The sequence below is a fragment of the Chlamydotis macqueenii genome, chromosome 2 (genome assembly GCF_036417535.1).
Source record: "Chlamydotis macqueenii isolate bChlMac1 chromosome 2, bChlMac1.mat, whole genome shotgun sequence".
NCBI classification, from domain to species: domain Eukaryota; kingdom Metazoa; phylum Chordata; class Aves; order Otidiformes; family Otididae; genus Chlamydotis; species Chlamydotis macqueenii.
Genome location: NC_141557.1, coordinates 97,880,103 through 97,897,997, shown reverse-complemented (window position 1 = coordinate 97,897,997; position 17,895 = coordinate 97,880,103). Strand labels below are relative to the sequence as shown.

At 36.9% G+C, this 17,895-nt stretch overlaps 2 protein-coding genes across 5 annotated transcripts in view; both read left to right on the top strand.

Annotated features, from left to right (window-relative positions):
• Window positions 1–17,895, top strand: part of ABITRAM (actin binding transcription modulator) — a 301,888-nt gene that overhangs the window by 117,197 nt on the left and 166,796 nt on the right. The window lies entirely within an intron of this gene.
• Window positions 1–17,895, top strand: part of ELP2 (elongator acetyltransferase complex subunit 2) — a 40,245-nt gene that overhangs the window by 6,723 nt on the left and 15,627 nt on the right. For all 3 annotated transcript variants that reach the window (XR_015257660.1, XM_086740481.1, XM_086740479.1), the window contains 7 exons: window positions 3,099–3,163; window positions 8,467–8,533; window positions 9,444–9,578; window positions 10,508–10,603; window positions 13,546–13,646; window positions 15,663–15,794; window positions 16,286–16,435. Coding sequence is in view for 2 of the 3 variants with exons in the window: in XM_086740481.1 (XP_086596607.1) it covers window positions 3,099–3,163; window positions 8,467–8,533; window positions 9,444–9,578; window positions 10,508–10,603; window positions 13,546–13,646; window positions 15,663–15,794; window positions 16,286–16,435 (746 nt within the window). In the remaining variant the exon portion in view is untranslated. The remainder of the gene's footprint in view (window positions 1–3,098; window positions 3,164–8,466; window positions 8,534–9,443; window positions 9,579–10,507; window positions 10,604–13,545; window positions 13,647–15,662; window positions 15,795–16,285; window positions 16,436–17,895) is intronic.

Below are 17,895 nucleotides of genomic sequence, written 5' to 3'. Positions count from 1 at the left end.
AGTTAAAAGACTTGAGGGTAATCTAAAATCGTTACCTCCAGTGTGAATTTTTGTTAGAAGTGAAGTGAGTGTCTGTGGTGCCAGTTTAATGAGTTTAAAATGCATATTGCAAAGCAATAGAGTATTTGTTCTGTTATGATACTGTACAGGTGAGAAATTCTCACTGTAGCACTCAAGTAGTGCTTCTGCTTAATGTCAAAATCGTGTTGTTTATAAGAGAGGATATTTTGGAAGAACATTAACTGACGATTATCTTACTCATTCTTAAAACTAAATGCTTCCGAAACAAAGATTTCATGGAGTGCTTGAAACTTCTTTAAGTGGTGGTATGGCAAGCAGTTTGTTTTGCTGTGAAAATCTCGCAGAGTCCCCAAAGCACAGTGTTGCTTAAAGTTGCATTCAGAGCAGGACAGTCCTTCATTATGGCCTCTTCCCACCGCAATTCAAATTAGTTATCCAAAGCAGTTAGTTATTCAACACACTGCTCATAACCGGAAAAACAGTACTGTACTTTTCTGAAAAAATGAAATTATTTTCAAATGATAAATTACTTGCATATGTTTTGTATGGGAATGTAAAAAAAAAAAAAATCCTATACGTTTTGCATGCCAGTTCCAATATGAATGATCTGTGCTGCTAAAATTATCAAGAAAGAGTTTTAGATTTTGAACCATAAATGTGTAGTTAGAAATATTTCACCTAGAATATATATAAAAGGGCTTTTAATAGAGCATAGCCACATGCTGTGTTTCTCCCTTGAACCTGACATGATAGTCCATACAATTGAGCTGTTTTTGTCCAGAGGAGTATGTTAGTTCTGAGATCTAAATAAAGTAGCTTAAAATATATTATTAAAGTAGCTTAAAATATATTATTAAAAATCTCACTGCTGATAATTGTGTCAGAAATATTAATCTGTAATGGCAGTTTGGAATTTTAATGAGCTTTAGGGAAAAATGATCTATGATAACTTAGGAGTTGCTCTGAAATCTTTATGAAGGCTATGTTGGCAGCTGTATTAAGATTTAAAGAAGCTCTTCTCTTGAGGACAATCTGCAGTTCTTCAGTCAGGAATTAGATACAGAATTACTTTTCTGAAAGTCATAAACTGCTCCCCTGAACTAGAAGCATTGACAGTAATGTCTAATTTTACTAAGCAAAAAAATCTAAAGCTCACGTTGAAAGCTGATTCATATGTAATGGATTCTTTAACTTTCAAAAAACATTGAAGTTCATGATGCCTAGTATTTTAACTGATTGTCCTTGAAAATAAATGATTTTTTTTCTTTTAAAGAAAAAGTTAAGAACCATTTTTGTGAAGAAGTCGAATAGGGAAAGCCAATAGACTGCTCGTAAAAACCTGAGTAATCATTTGCAGCTGGAGTATAGCTTAAGTACTTTTCTGGCAGCCTCTTAGTTAAGGAGTTTGTTTATAGTTGTTTTCTGAGTCTTGAAGAAAAGCTTTGTACTGTTTTGTTTGGTTGATTGCTTTTTGCCTTGTGGTGTCTGCAGAAACTACTTCTAAAATTCTGGGAACAGGATTTACTATTTTACAGCATCCTGATTAGCTCTTTTGTCATACACTCTGATTTTTCCTGCCACCTCAATAATTTTGGTGCTGTAGCTTGGCCTCTGACAAATGTGAATTGTCTCCTCAGAACTGAGTTGCAAAAGGTGAAAAAAAGAGTGAGCGAACTTGAAAAAGCCTTGCTGATCCTGCTGTCCCCATTGTTAACTGGACCACAGTTCTCAACTCTTTTTTTTCTGTTGCCTTTGCAGGACTTTATCTCAGTCAGATCCAAATTCTAATACTCTGGAGCATTTATATGAAAAACTATATATTAGTCTGTTTTTGCCAGTTACATATTTCTTGATAGAACTCTTTGAGTGAAAGTATTTGTATTTGTCTGATACAGCAACTAGATCATAATTCTCTTCTTGTTTATATTAGTCAGACCTTTATTCTATTAAGTAAGTATGTAATTACTGTAATGACCCATAAAATGTATTTCTCAGGAAAGGCTGATACCAGATCTGAGAACATACATTGTATTATATTTTGTGGAAGAAGACCTCACTCTTGCCCAGTTTCTGTGGACCTGAAGATCAGGTTTTATTTCAAAACAGCTCATTACCTTCATTCCAAAGCAGTCGTTTTTTTGCCCCGTGTAAAGCAAGGAGTAGATGGAGATAAAATGTGACTTAGAGATTGGACACAAGAAACAAGTGATGGAGGTGTAGAACACGAAATGCCACTTAGAAGTGCGAGAGGAGCAGCAGGTATCTAGGCACAGATTTGGTACAGGCAGAAAGAAGAAATTAGCATACAGCGTAAACTTATTATGAATATTCAAGTTGATTTTTGGTCTATCTGTAGTAAAGATAAAATTTTCTCTATAAAGGCATGGCATTACACTACCTAGCTTCTCTTATTTTCTCCTTAGACATAACTATGTCTGGTTTGATTCAATAGACTTACTGTTTTTGGGCACTTTCTAGGTAGCTCGTAGAAGTAAACTACAATTCAAGACTTGAGTAGGTAGATAATAATGTTAATTGCTTTCATATCCTTCTGTACAGTGAGTGGTGGTCTGTCTTCCTTTTTCAATCTGCCTATCTTTTTATTTACTGTATATTAATTATGCTGAGTCCATCTGTATACTTATTTCAGTTGATGTAGGAACTTGAACTGTATTAGTTCTGAGTCATTTTGTTTTGCTGCTTGCTCTTTTTGTATTTTGAGCAAACACCTGTTGATATCAATAAAATAAAATTTAAAATCTCTAATACTTGAACTTGCTACAGATATGTGAGCTTGAAGGCAACTATTCTTTAGCATCTTATGTATTTGTAGATATTATGTACATGCCAAAATAACTTCTGAGTTTTGTATTCTTGAGATACTAGTTTATTTCAAATAGTATTAGGTGTCTAATTTAAAAAACATTAAAAAGTGGTATCATGCTTGCCGATCTGTTTGTATTAATGTATTTATTGATAATATTTTGATTTTTATATTATTTATATAACTTTTCATATCCTAGAATATTAGATTTTGTAACTTAAGAAATTAAGACTTCTTTTTTTTTGCTTTCCAGTACCAATACTGGCTTGTGGTGGTGATGACTGCAAAATAAGTTTGTTTGTACAGCAGAATGGTCAGGTAATTATGAGTTTTTGTCTATTGCTCAGAACTTTACTCAGTTCTGCTTCTTTTCATATGTGCTGCTGTTTTTTTTTGACATTCTTCAATGACTACTGTCTGTCTCTAGATAGCCATTCCGTACAACTACCTCTGTGCAAATAGTTCATCCATTTTTCTAGATAATGATGAAATGCACATACAGAATGTTGAAGTTGGATTCAGTGTATAAGTGTTAGTTTTTCTTATTTTTTCCCTGTGTGAAAATAGCCTGTGCTTCTCTTCACACTGATAAAATAGCTGTGACTGTCTTTCTTTATTGAGTGTCCATGCGTTAATGGTTCATATGGAAATTCTTACTTTCTGTCTATAAATTCTTATAATAAAACTGATATGATTTTTATCTGTGTAATTGTATGTTTGTGGCTAAGTATGTGCTTTGTGCTGAATGCTGAATGTTTGTCAATATCGAAAGAAGTACTTGAAGGAGTGTCTGATCTTCTAAAAGCACACTCTTTTTTATGTATTATTTGGAAGCTGGCAGTCTTTAGTTTTTCATATGGATAAATGTTCCTTTGGAGCACTAGAAAGAGATTCTGTCCCCTCTTGCATCTGTTTAGAAGTTTTGTTAGACTCTAAAGTGTGTGTTGAATGACTCTTCTCCAAAACAGAAGTCAATGTAACTTCTTTCTCTCTATCACTCCCTTAAAAAAAAAAAATCATCAAACCGCTAACACTGACCCCAGTGCACCAATGAACTGGGAAACTCCCACTGAAACTGATGCGTGTAGGATCCACTGACTCTTCTGGAATTGTTCAGACACTGTCCCCTTAGAGATTAAAGAATAGGTACTCCTTTTTGCTTTTAGAGAGAGAGATAAAAGCTACTTTATAGATAGTTTTGCCTGTTCAGACTGCCATATACAACAATAAGATATTTTTTGTTGTTGTTGTCGATAAAATAGATGCTTCATCCTTTTATTTGCTAAAATGGGAAAGAAGGGTTGCTTTCTTAGCCTTCTTTTTTTTTTTTTTTACTATATAGCTCATGAGTTAAATTGATTTAATGACATTATTTGGGAATTAGCAATGGCAGAATGTCACTTGTGATTCTCAATGTGCTAAAGACAGACTTTTATCTCAGAGGCTGTGCAGTTGATTTTCCTCGTTCAAATTTTGGAACTTGTTTTTTTTTGTGTGGTTCAGTTTGACTGCAAAAAATGTTCAGAAATACTTAACTTATTTTGCCAGTTGACCAAACCTTTGAGTATAACAGCATTCTTAGCCATTCTTAAATGCAGTCAGTCTGTGGAGAATAAAGGAAGGTAACTGGAATTAACAAGCTCTCAACTTCATAAGGAAGTTCGTGCTGCTGTCTTTTTTTGGAGATAGGAAACTTTATCCTTCCTTTATCCTCCCAAGACGTGAGGAATTTTCTCTTATTTTACATGTGTTATTTTTCACACCTTCAATTTTTGGAAGTATTTTCACTAGCTGTCCTGGCAGAGTTGGGGTTCAGATTCTCTCTTTTTTAAATGAGGTGGGACTTCTGGTTGGTGTCTGTCTTAAGTTTCCAGAACATCTCTTTTAACTAAATAGACTCTACAGACCTCAGAGAGAAGAGCCCAAATCTGATTCCATGTGAAGTAAAAGTACCTGCATAGTGCATTACAGCTCTTAACAGAATGAAAACATCCTTGTGAGCCTTCGACATAAATTTCTTCCTAGCTACTAAAGGGAGGTTCACCTCTTCAGTCAGGTCCTCTCAGATCTGCTGACATCTTTTTTTCTTATGGCTGTAGTTCTACTTTTAGAGATATTTGAAGGAAACATTGGTGTCTTCCTGTCATTTTTCACTAGAACTTGGTATAGAAAAGTGATTAGTATCTAAACTTCTGCATCCTTCCATCATTGGTAAGGGCCCGTAACTCTGTCCTGTTAATTGGGATTCTTGGGAACCTTTTCCTCTAGTTAATGTTCTAAAAAAGATTGTATGAACCCCAAGGTAGAATGTAAGTTCATAACGGGACATTCTAATGAAACTTGGAGGGCACTGTTATACTCTGAGGGAGGATGAGGCATCTTGAGATAGCTGATTCAAGCTGCCTTTTGGTAAACTCACAGATTTTACAGTTGAAATATATTTATTCATACAAACTGTTTGCTTTTTGAAATTGAGTGGGCAGGCTTCAAATCCTTTAAGATTCTTAACCAGAGATCCCTACTCTGTTACACAGTAGAGGGAAAGTAATCTCTTTGCTTTTCTGAGTTCTTGAAAGATGATATTGATTTATAGAAGTACCCAGGGAAAAATCTTTCAGAAACCGTTTTATGTCTTCCTGCTTGAGATATTACAGGCCTATCGGGGAAAAGTAAGCAAACCAGAGGATCAAAATAGAGCTTTAAAACAGAACATCTCTATGTTGAGCTTGGTTTCTGTGAGAAGGTTTTGCTGTGCGTGTTTGAGTATGTTTCCCCCCAAATAATTTGGCCTAATTGGAAAGTGGAATAAGAGACTCAAAGATAATTGGGGCTCTTTCTAATTCTGTGAGATTAACAGTTGGATTGGAAAGGGATATTGCATCTAGTGTCTGGTGGAGAAGAACTGAGACATGGACCTCTGTTACCTTCTGTTGCAGTTGTCAAATTTGGCAAACAGTCCTACCAGCTTGGTCCTGAAGGCCATGTACCCAAAGTGCGGGCAGAGTTAGTTGTGCAGAGTGTGCTGGGCATGTCCACAGACAACCACGCTTCATTAGTTCTGCTACCTACAGAACAGCTTTATTCTTTGCCTTAAAGGAGAAGAGATGAGATTGCTACTATGTAAAAATGTTCAAAGATTAATTGAGAGGCATGGGAAAACCTGTGAAGTAGGGGAGTCAAACAATAAGTTTTGTTAAATTCAGCTGTTAGTACTGTAACTTCCAATAATCTTATGTATCCAGTAAGGACCAAGGGGAAAACTGAAATATAGAAGGAGAAATCTGAGACTATAGAAACAAAATCTGTGAAAATGGTAATGGTAGATTAAAATACTTCTAAATATAACCTAGGCAACAATAAAAACTTTGACTGAATAATTAAAAAATAATGACCGTGTAAATCAATCTGCAAGAAGCATTGAATTGATGCAGTTTCAAGAACAGAATACCTCTGAATAAAATGAATGTGTGATACCAAGAGACACAGACTTAAAAGAAAAAAAAAAAAACCAAAAAAAAAACCAAGCAGAGGGCATAACAGCAACGCTACTCCTTGCTCCGGTTCAGTGAATAATTTTTATGGGAAACAATATCTTGAAAACTTTGAGTGCTTGCTTGTTCTATAGCACAAAAGAACTGCATGCTTTACTTAAGGCCAAGTAGTGCCTAAAAGCCAATTTGAGAAGTGGCTTAGAAACCTGGAGTGGTATTAATAAGCTCAAAGTAATTAGTTTTACTTTTTAAAGAGAAAACAAATGTCTGCTTTTCTTAATGATTCTCTTTGTTGTAAGAAGATAAGGGTAATTTAAAAACAACAACAAAACCGTTCCCATTAAAAATAGGAAAATTATTAGATGTGTGTTTAGATTAATATTACAGTTAAGTTTCAGGAGATACGTGCACTGTTTGACATGAACCATAAAAGACAAGAATGTTAGCAACAGTTCAGCCTGAACCAATCTTTCAGTTGGGAATAAATGTGCCAGCTAAACTTGGTGAATGTCAAATACAGAGCATTATATCAAAGATCATATAAATGAATTGATAAGTAGGTGTTTCAAACTATTACCTGAAATATGAATTGTTGAAAAGACTTTTTGATATATTGCTGGAAACACGTCTTCAGGAGGACCTTTAGGTCACTGTTTGATTTTGCTTCCTGGGCTAATCCTGCCTTTATTTACATGTAGCCAGTTGGGTGTTTAACATAAACATCTATCTGGAATGCCGCTCCAGAAGTGCTAGTCTGTGCAGAGGTGTCTAGCCAACTGTGACTTGTGTGGCTGTGAGAACGCATTCTTAATCAAGACCAAAAGTTTCTGATTTGGAAGTTTCTCTAAAGCTATTCTGGTCACATGTCTCATATGCAGATCATTTTGTAACGGTAAGAATGCCAATGTAGAACAAGGAGAAGCTGAATTGCGTTGTTTGGGAAGGTGGTCTTGGGGAGTACCGAGGAAGTTATGGACCAAAGAGAAGAGGCATTGATTTCTGAGTATGTTTAGTTTGCTGTAAAATTGTTTGGATGAATTGCTGTTGCTGACTATCTTCTCTGAAGCTGAAGACAGATTTTGAGAGTGCCTTTCTTATTGAGTTTCTCTCTTTTATTTTTTACTACAGATAGGGAAAGAGAACTCAGTTACAGCCTTGTGCTGATAGCAAAAGTTATAATTTAATCTTAACTCTTAGTAGGCCTGGATAAGGTATTTAGCAGAGTAGAATGCAAGAAATAATGTGAGAGTTATTCTTTTGTACCACACTACACTAACATTTTAACTATAATGGTTATTTCCAACATTTTAAGTCAGCTTGGGATCAAAAAATGGCATGGAAGTAGGGCTTTTTCTGGGCAAAGAAAAATAGAGATGGTTTAAATGCTAAGTATGCAGTAAACACTTCCACCATAATTAGATCAAAATAAAATGGTAATATGATATATGTTATGAATGAAAATATACTAGTAATGAAGGTTCTTAAAAGGGAATCTGGGATGTGTTTGTGTGCCTGTGTTCATGCAGAGGTTTCCATCAGCAGATACAGTTCTGAATCTGTGCCTTCCTTAGAAACTTAGTCAATAAACTTAAAAAACATAGGGAATATTTCTAGCCCCATAAGTAATTCTTATTAGTAATATTGTATTATAAATTAATTATTGAAATAATTTCAAAACATCAGCCCTTCTTTTTACACTTGATTTTACCTGTATTAATTTTCTACATAATCTGCGGCTGCATCCACTTCACAGGTGTAATACAAATTATTTACCATGTCATACCTGCATAACATTATTCTTTGTGTGCCACTATAAGCCTGATAAACTTAAAAAAAAATAATCTATATCTTAGAGAGACTGTAGCCTCTTGAAGGTGAGGGCCTTAAATTTTCATTCTTTCCTGCTCATATATGGGAAGTGCCATAATGTGACACATTTACCCTATGGTGGCAAAACCAAGAAGGCCTGTTTAGAATCTATCAGTAAGTTACAATCTTTAATAGCAGCTTATTTTTCCAGTTTCAAATAATAGAAAATGCAAATATAAGACTTGAAAATCAAAAGCTAATTGCCCATATATGTGTGGTAATTAAGTGTATTTCTATGATGTAATGGGAATTTTTATTCAGTTTCAGAAAATATTAATACTCCCTGGCCATGAAGACTGGATAAGAGGCGTTGAATGGGCAGTCTGTGGTCAGTATAAAAGATAATAAAGTGAAATACTGGTTTAATGTCAGTGCTACTGTTTTACCCCTGCAACAGATAGTTTTAATAGACTGTAACTTCTACGCTTTGTGGTTGTGAATTTTTTTCTGAGATGGTGATACAAATGTTAAAAATCAAGATAGGACTTGTGTCCAGGTAAAATGTAAGTATTGTTGAACCTGTGCTATAATTATATTTTAGTTGTCAAAGTTATGACTACAGTAAGATTGATAACAGAACACTTATATCTTGTATTTGCATCCCTTATTTTGTATGTTTACCTGGCTGGTGCCTAAATGCAAGCAAATAGGAATTTTAGCAGCTTGTCCTTTTCTTTATGGCAGTGCCTGTGTCTGAGTGAGGAAGACTTGGCTGCTTTTTCAAAGGAGGAAAACCAGGGGGAAATAGTAATGTCCCCCCCTCCCCCTTTTTTTTCTTTTTTTTTTTTTTTTTTTTTTTGTTACATAAGACCAGGAAATTAAGAGGAGAACTTACCCGGATGTTAACTAATCAAATATTTCTTGCAATGGCAAAAATAAAATAGAATTAGAGGACACTACCATTCTGAAGAAAGGAAGGGAGGAAAGGAATTTTTGAGGAGTGTTGTGGCTGTCAGAATTTGGAGAGTGAAGGCTGTAAGTAGTAGGGAGACATATGTGCAGTTTTTACCATAAGGTAGATGCCATGTCTTATAAGCAGGGAAATGTCCATAGTCAGTGTGTTCTAAAACAGTGGAGAGTTTGAAGTGGGAGAATGACTTGATGTTGAAATAAACCAGCAGTATTGATGATACTGACTACAATGGGAAAAATTAGGATAATGCTGAATGTTGGTTACTTATGGCAGTGGTTGCACTGAAAACATGGCTGGGTTTTTTTTTTTTTTTTTACCCCAATAGGTGAAGACCTCTTCTTAGCAAGCTGTGCTCAGGATTGTTTGATAAGAATTTGGAAAGTGTGTAAAAAATCAAAGCAATTTCCAGAAGCTGAAGATGGCTCCATAAGACTGAAAGAGAATATTTTTACTGTCAAAGGTAGGTAACAGCTGTAAAATTTTGCATGACTTGTGTATCTGTTTGTGGTTTCAGGGGAGCTAACAAGGTGGTTACCATTTAATTTGTTTTGTTTCTTATATTAAAAGTATCTGGCACCAGTTTGACTGTATTATGTTTATTCAGCTGTTAGAAAAAGTGGAGTTACTGTTTTAAAGCTGTGACTATGTAAAGTTAATGATGTGTTACAAAAAATGTAAAGCAGTGGGAGAGCCTAATATCAACATGGTTACACATACTCCAAATGTGGTATGTAATCAGGAGATACATTTGTGGGAGATAAGCTGTTGTGCAGTTTTCTTCCAGTTTAATAACATACCTTTAATTTTCTTTCAAATTCAATGCATTAAGAGGTTCTACTGTTACTTAAACCGTAGAAAAGTACGAGAGAGAACAGATAAGTATGTGCAGGCTTACTCTATGGTTATTTAACATACTGTTTGAGCATTGTAACATCAGAGACTGACAATGCTGACATTGTGGGGTAAATTATTAGGCAACCTAGGTAATATAATGAAGTTTGTAGGATGTTATGTGTAAAAAGTGCTCATGCTACTTGCTGCAAATCTTGACTCATTGTTTGAAGTATCTTAATGCTTGTATTTACAGTCATTTGGAGATGTAAATATCCTTAAGTTAAGAGTATGGGTAGAGCCAATGTCAGAGAGTTTATTTCAAAATTTTTTAAGAGTTCTCAAGTAATTCTGTGGCAATAGACTGACCTCTTAGTGTCAATCTGCTACTCATGGCTTGCGACAAAGTGGATTTTCAAGGAGCTGTTCAGTGTCAATAAGCTGTTGAGATACGGGTAGATGATGAAAGCAGTTTATTTTTTTCACTGAGGATACAAGGAGTGACCTGGTATTTCTTGGCTTTTGGAAATAAATGTGCTTTTCTCTGATTTGTGGTAGATACTGATACAACATATGCAATTACTTTGGAGTCAGTGTTGGCTGGCCATGAAAACTGGGTGTATGCAGTTCACTGGCAACCTTCATTTTCCAAAGGTAAAAAGATACCAAACACTTACTAGTTAAGTGTTGTATACATAGAGTGGAGTCACATGTCTTTGTATTGTGTTTGCATGTTCACTTGTCACTGTGGACTATGAAAATGTTTAAATTCTGCAGATAATGTTTTACAAGTAAATGAATGTTTTGTCTGAATGTGCTACAATAGCACATCTTACAGCACAGGCTCTGTCATTGTGTGTTGTGTGGTGCTGTCTCTTACTCGTGTTGTGTTTAATCAATGAAATAAATAGCTGAGCTGTACTGGCTTTATTGTAATTGATTTGCTGTTTATGGAATAAAAATGAGTTTGTTTAATCAGTATGAATTAACAACTCTAATATTTAACCTTGATACATATATTTGACATGTCTGTTCATTGGAAGGTCAGCAGTTAGTCGAACACTCCTTTCTTTTTCTTGGACTAGAAAGGAACAAATACCAACATTCAGAAGATTAATCTTCAGTCTTCTGTGCATTAATATAACATGCCAGGGATCCCTTGACTATCAGTTTTATCTAGCATGTAGCTTTAAGGCATTAATGCAAGACTCTAATTGAAAAAAATGTTATTTACAGTTTAATTTTGCATCCTACCCTAGTCTTTATTTTTCTTTTTAAATCCTTAAATTCTGACAGTCTTGTTTGTTGTTCTGATTTGCTGGTGCGTGTCTTTCTGGGGTATAAGGAAAGGAGATTCTTTATAGAATCATAACAGTTGGAAAAGACCTCTAAGTTCATCCAACTGTCAACCCAACACCACCATGCCTACTAAACCATGTCCCAAAGTGCCATGTCTACTGAACACCTCCAGGGATGGTGACTCCACCACTTCCCTGTGCAGCCTGTTCCAATGCTTGACCACTCTTTCAGTAAAGAAATTTTTCCTAATATCCAATGTAAACCTCCCCTGCCTCAACTTGAGACCATTTGCTCTCATCCTATTGCTACTTACTTGGGAGAAGAGACCAAGACACACCTTGCTGCAACCTCCTTTCAGGTAGTTGTAGAGAGCAATGAGGTCTCCCCTCAGCCTCCTCTTCTCCAGGCTAAACAACCAGAGTTCCCTCAGCCACTCCTCATAGGATTTGTTCTCCAGACCCTTCACCAGCTTCGTTGCCCTTCTCTGGACGTGCTGCAGCAACTCAATGTCCTTGTTGTGAGGGGCCCAAAACTGAGCACGGTATTTGAGGTGTGACCTCACCAGTGACGAGTACAGGGGCATGATCACTTCCCTTCCTGGCCACACTGTTCCTGATACAAGCCAGGATGCTCTTGGCTGCTTTGGCCACGTGGGCACACTGCTGGCTCATATTCAGCCAGCTGTGAACCAGCATCCCCAGGTCGCTTTCTGCTGGGCAGCTTTCCAGCCACTCTTTCCCAAGCCTCTAGTGTTGCATGGGGTTGTTGTGACCGAAGTGCAGGACCTGGCACTTGGCCTTGTTAAACCTCATACAATTGGCCTTGACCTGTCGGTCCAGCTTGTCCAGATCCCTCTGTTGAGATGGAAAGTGGCTTGGCAAGCTCCTCTGCCAGCTCCCCCAGTACTCTCCAGTGGATCCTGTCTGGCCCCGTAGACTTGTGAGTGTCCAGGTGGTGTAGCAGGTGGTTAACTGCTTCCTCCTGGGTTACCGCGGGTTTATTCTGCTCTCTGTCCTGTCTTCCAGCTCAAGGAAATACCCTGGGGATAACTGGTCTGGCTATTAAAGACTGAGGCAAAGGCGGCATTAAGTACCTCAGCCTTTTCCTCATCCTTGGTGGCAATGTTCCCCCTCTGCGTGCTATAAATCGATCTTGATTTGACATGCTTGCACTGTCAGAATGCACTTATGTATTTGTATTGGCAAAGGTGCCTTTTTTTCTGAGGTGTTCTAGAGTTACTGATGGCAAGTGACTTCACCCCAGTACAAAGCACAGTTTGCCAGTGTATATACAACACTTGAACAGTAGAGTGCAATTAGAATGTCAAAATACCTGTAGTGAAAGATGCAGGACTTGCTTTAGAAATATTGGCTTAGTTATCTGTTCTTTCACTTTTTTTTTTAACATCAGTAAAACATTTTACCTGTTAAAGCAAGACGTAGGCAAGATACAGTAATCTAAGTCTTGCACTGCAATCTGAAAAACTATCCAGTTAGACTATGAAGTTTTCCGGATGTCTTACATCATGCTTCTGCATATGTGCAGCTGCTTGCACTCTGTGGCCTGCCCAATCTTGGGTTCCCCAAAATAGATGTTCTTCTTCAGCATAGGCAGACTGATCTGAGAGAGACGTTCTTAGTGCAGAAGGTAGAAGATTTGGTTTGACATAAGATACTGCCTCGAGATATGCTCAGTGATGTCTCTGTCTCTGTTCTCAAGAAGGGTTCCCCAGCAGTTCCAGGGGTTTCCCAACTGGGTGATGAACCAGTTCACTCTTCTCCCTTCCAGCATTCAGTGCATTTTGGGAAGCAGTCCCTACTGCTGTATGTATTAAAAGATGCTAGAGTCTATTGAAGTCTGTAGTGAATCCAACACTTAATTTGGAAAAAATACAGTGAATGTTGGCATAGAGATTATTTTGTTTTAAACTGGAAATATCTCTGTAAAAACTAATTTGAGGAATAGAACAGAGAACTGGTTTGCAGTGTCTCTGTAAAGATCTAGCTTTTCCTCCAAATTACACTTGTTTCAATAAGTGGAGTGAATAACCAGTAGAATATGGTTGTTCTCATGTACGTGTTTTACATTTCCTCTGAGAGATAATGGCTGAAAAATACAATACCTCCTAATGAACACCTAGTAAGAACACAGAGCCTGTTAAGTCTCACATTTAACTACTGCATTGCACGGGACTGGTGCTGAACAATTTTCTTAGCATGTTTGGATTTCAGTATGACCAAATTCTTTCAGAAAGTATTCTCACAGGTTGTAGGGTAATAATTTTCCTTGTACTGTAGATGGCAGCATGCAACAGCCAATGAGGATATTGTCTGCATCAATGGACAAAACTGTGATCATCTGGGAACCTGATGAAGAATCTGGAGTCTGGCTAGAACAGGCAAGTTTCCGTCTCTGTCACAATATGTACTGTATTCAAGTTGTATTTCCATCATCATGCGTGTACTGGAGAGAACAAAAACTCTATAAAATGCTGGGAGAAAGGCAAAAGCATTATCTTGCAAAAATACTCATTCTGATGCTGTGTTGCAAGTAAAACTGTATTTTTAAAAAATTATGTGATGCAGCATGATTTTTATTCCATGTTTGCTGCATTATTACCATATTGGGGAGTTTCTAAGGGGAGTTTGTAGCGTTTGTAGTATAGCAACCAGGTGCTGCATAGTAAAACACACTGGGTACTCCTGGTAAGAAGAGAAAGAAACCATCCGAGTTATTTGTAGTTGATCTTTGTGGAGTATGCACTCAAACAGGTACTACAGAGCAGCTGACGTGCAATTCACAAGCCTGGTTTTACTCACAGTACTTTGTGCATGGGCTTTGTCATTAGGTTTGTCTTCCATTTGAGCGGGGTACTCATGTTTCACTGTAATATTTTGAATGCTGTTCTAATATGGATCATCCTAAATAAACAAGTATTACAACCAGATTTATCTAATGCTTTGGTAGATGTTTTTGTTTTCAGTTGACCTGCTTTTCCAAATTGCAGTAGTTCAGCCAAAATTGTCTGTGTTGAGTTATGCCAACCATTGTTTATGATCTCTGCTGTCACAGAGAAAGTTCTAATCCTCTTTTCAGAGAGGAAAAAAAGAGAATTACAGCAAGTGGATTTAATTTTTTCCCCTGTTCCATTGAAAAGTTCGTGTCCCCTTCTACTTGAAGTAGAAATTGGTTCGTAATAGGGTGGTCACAGATGCCGTTTGTTGTCCCTAGTTGTAATGCTTGGTTGTGGCTAAATTTACAAGCTTCTAAAAATGGATTGTGCAGTAAAGCTTGTTGCAAGTGGTTACTCTTTGTTTTTACATTCCGTTTGCATTGATTAGACCTCAAATGTGCAGCTTGCAGTTCAGTTCAGACATTTTAACAGCAACAATCCTTTTTGCGTTGGGAGAGGGAAACCTGAGCTAGAAGCCTGCAGTGAGGAAGGGTACAAGGGGAACATCCCATTTTCTCTCTATTCCATTTTGATACAATAAACAAGATGTCTTCACAAAATCACTCCCCTGCTCAGAGGTGAGACTAGAATTCTGCCTTTAGCATGGAATATCAAAGTTACTTCCATATGAATGGTGTTTTTTTGGGATGAGTGATAATAAAATGGACATACTAGTCCATGCTGCCATTTAGAATGAGGTATAGATTTATTTCATTGTGATCTTAAAAGCAGCTATATAATAATGGGGAAATTGTTAAGAGTTCAGCTTGAAAGAAATTGTGCTCTTATCTCTTGAATAAAACTTTAAAAATGTGACTTTAATAATTTTTTAATGTAATTAGAAACTTGGAAGGGCACTAGAGCAGGTATAAGGCATGTGTGTTTGTCTGTATACATACATGCAGTCACAAGGGAGGCACAAAACAGAGGCCAAAGTATGCCACAGAAGGCATATGGAGCAAGTTGCAGGGATTCATGGAGAAGGAGGGAAGTAGAAATAAGGTAGTGAATCTTGGAAATTTGGGGCGAGGCGGGAGGAAAAAAATAAAGTAATTGGGAACCACTGTTCCTATGGGCTTTTTTTTTTTTTTCCGTTTTGTGCAACAGAGCAAAAGCAAGGCAACAGATGACAAGTAAACCATTACATCCAACAGACTGGACTGAAACATAGAAAGATTAGGTTCTTGTCTCATCTAGTGTACTCTTTTCTTTCCCTTTGGTGATTAAGCAGGATCCCATCCTGAGATGTTTATGAAGAGAGGCTCCATTAAAGTGGCACACAGCTTTAATTCCCATGATATTTTAGTGCTTAACTTTGCAATTAAAATATTCTTTAAATGTATTTTTGTGTGTAATGTGAACTCTTGCCTATAGCTAAATTTTCTTCTTGTTACATTAGGATGTGTTTATATGAATGGAAGGCCATTTTAATGGATATTTCACTTCTAATGATTAATGCAGGTGCGGGTAGGTGAAGTGGGTGGCAATACCCTTGGATTTTTTGACTGCCAGTTTAGTCCAGATGGTTCAATGATCATTGCTCATGCTTTTCATGGAGCACTGCACCTTTGGAAACAGGCTACGCTTAATAAGGTATGTTGGTTTTTTATTATTATTAGTGCTTAAAAGAATTAAACTTATGTCACTTGAGGTAAGCTATATTGTTAATAGAAAAGTGTAACAGTACAATTTAAAATTAATGATTGAAATAGTCCTTCTCTGAATATAATATTGTCTAGGAGTCTTGCTCCTGCACAGAAGGGAGGTTGCAATCTCCCAGGCTCTAAAACCAGTTGTTTCCCTGTGGGAACCATGAAGTCAGTGAAATAGACTGAACTCCTTTGTGGTTGTGCTTTGCTCAGAAGTGGCAAGTGAACCAATAACACAAGTTTCTTTTAGATTGGAGCAGTGAATCAGTATTTGCGTCTCTTTAGCTGCTCTGAATTCTAATAATTTACTGTTTTCAGATGTCTTTTTTTTTTTTTCTTTTTTGCTTGCTTTACAAGAATGTTGATCCTTTTATTTTGGTTAGAATATGCCAGTCAACTGAAAAGTTCTTGCTTCTTGACTTTTTTTTTTAATAGAAAGAATGGACTCCAGAAGTTGTGATTTCAGGACATTTTAACAGTGTAGAGGACGTAAAGTGGGATCCAGAAGGAGAATTTATCATCAGTGTTGGTTCTGATCAAACTACTAGACTCTTTGCTCCATGGAAAAGAAAACAAGAGACAGAGGTACAATTTTCAAGATTTTGTGAGCTTGGTAAAGAGAGCTTGTCTGTTCTGAGTTTGCAACAAATCACCTGACTATAACTCAAACCTTACATTTCCCCTGGCTACTATCTGTTCAAAACTACTTGTGTAAATGATTGGTTTGGTCATTCATTTATGTGCTATTTTAACTTTAAAAATACTAGTGGTAGAGTTTTAGCAATCATGTAGCATGACTGCTGTTTAATCTTGAGTTCACCTCTGGGTTACTTTCATTTGGTGTTCTCCCAAGTTCTTGAAAACCAGGCTTAACAATAATTCAGAAGGAGGAATACATAGCTGATTGTAATAACAATCTGTTGCCTTTGTTTAACACTTGGCTAGGCACTGCTGCAGGTAATCATAAAGAAACTCAACTTTGGTTTTGTTTATTTACATGAGCTTAATCTAAGCAAAGTTCTCACTGTATTTTTTTGTTTATGACTGCAACCGTTTTACTAGGATGATTATCTGAACTTCATGAGTACTGTTGGTACTTGTGCAAGCAACTTTTCAGGAATAATTATTCCTAAATCACTTTGTATATTCCGAAATAAGTCTAAATTTAGGTGTGGGAAACCCTGTCTAGGAATGCAAAAGTTCCTGTTTCTAGTTGCAGATGCATTTTCCTTGTCTACAAATACAGCTTTTTCTGGTAGAATGGTACTAATGTTCCATTGAAGAAAATGGCAGAAACTAGATTGGTTGAAGTAATGCAAGGCCCTGCGCAAGCAGAGCTGTTAGTTGGCAGGGGCCAAAGGGTGGCTACTACAACTATCTCATCAAATATTCTGTAGTGTAGACCAGCACAGGATGCCTGATCTTTTTGGGTGAGTGAATTTGGCGTCAATTCCTTGAATTCCTTCTCCGGGCCACACAGAAGTGGTGGCAATCCCAGCTCAAGTGCTAAGCTTTGCCTTGTGTTGTAGGAAGGGCATCTCCAGTTTCCTTCCCTGCCTCTTCCCCTAATCTCCAATCTGGAGGGTACAACATCTCTGTGGAAAAGATAGTATGTTGGATTTGACATATGGAAACAAAGTCCAGAACTAGCACATGATGTAAGTTGGCAGCATTCAAAAGAGTTGTCAATATCATGTTCTTTGTGACCTGCTGAAGTACCAGTCTTCATTATGTATGTTGCTTGCTGAATTTTTATCCTATTTTCTGAAAGAATTGAGCTGTGTATGATTTACCTACACAGCTGTTCCTATTGCCCCTGAAACTTTTGAATTAATTGATTTAGCAGAGTGATAGCAGTCTTTGTGTCTGAGTATGGTGTGAACTGAATTACTGTACAATTTTGGTTTGTAAGTTTGGTGTGAACTTACAGTTAGTGTTCTGACAAAGAGCAGCCACCTGGCTAGTTTGACCAGGTGTAAATCCAAGTAGTGTCAACACTTGCTGCATGGGGTTTGGGAGAAAGCTATAGTATGCTGTTGGTGGGG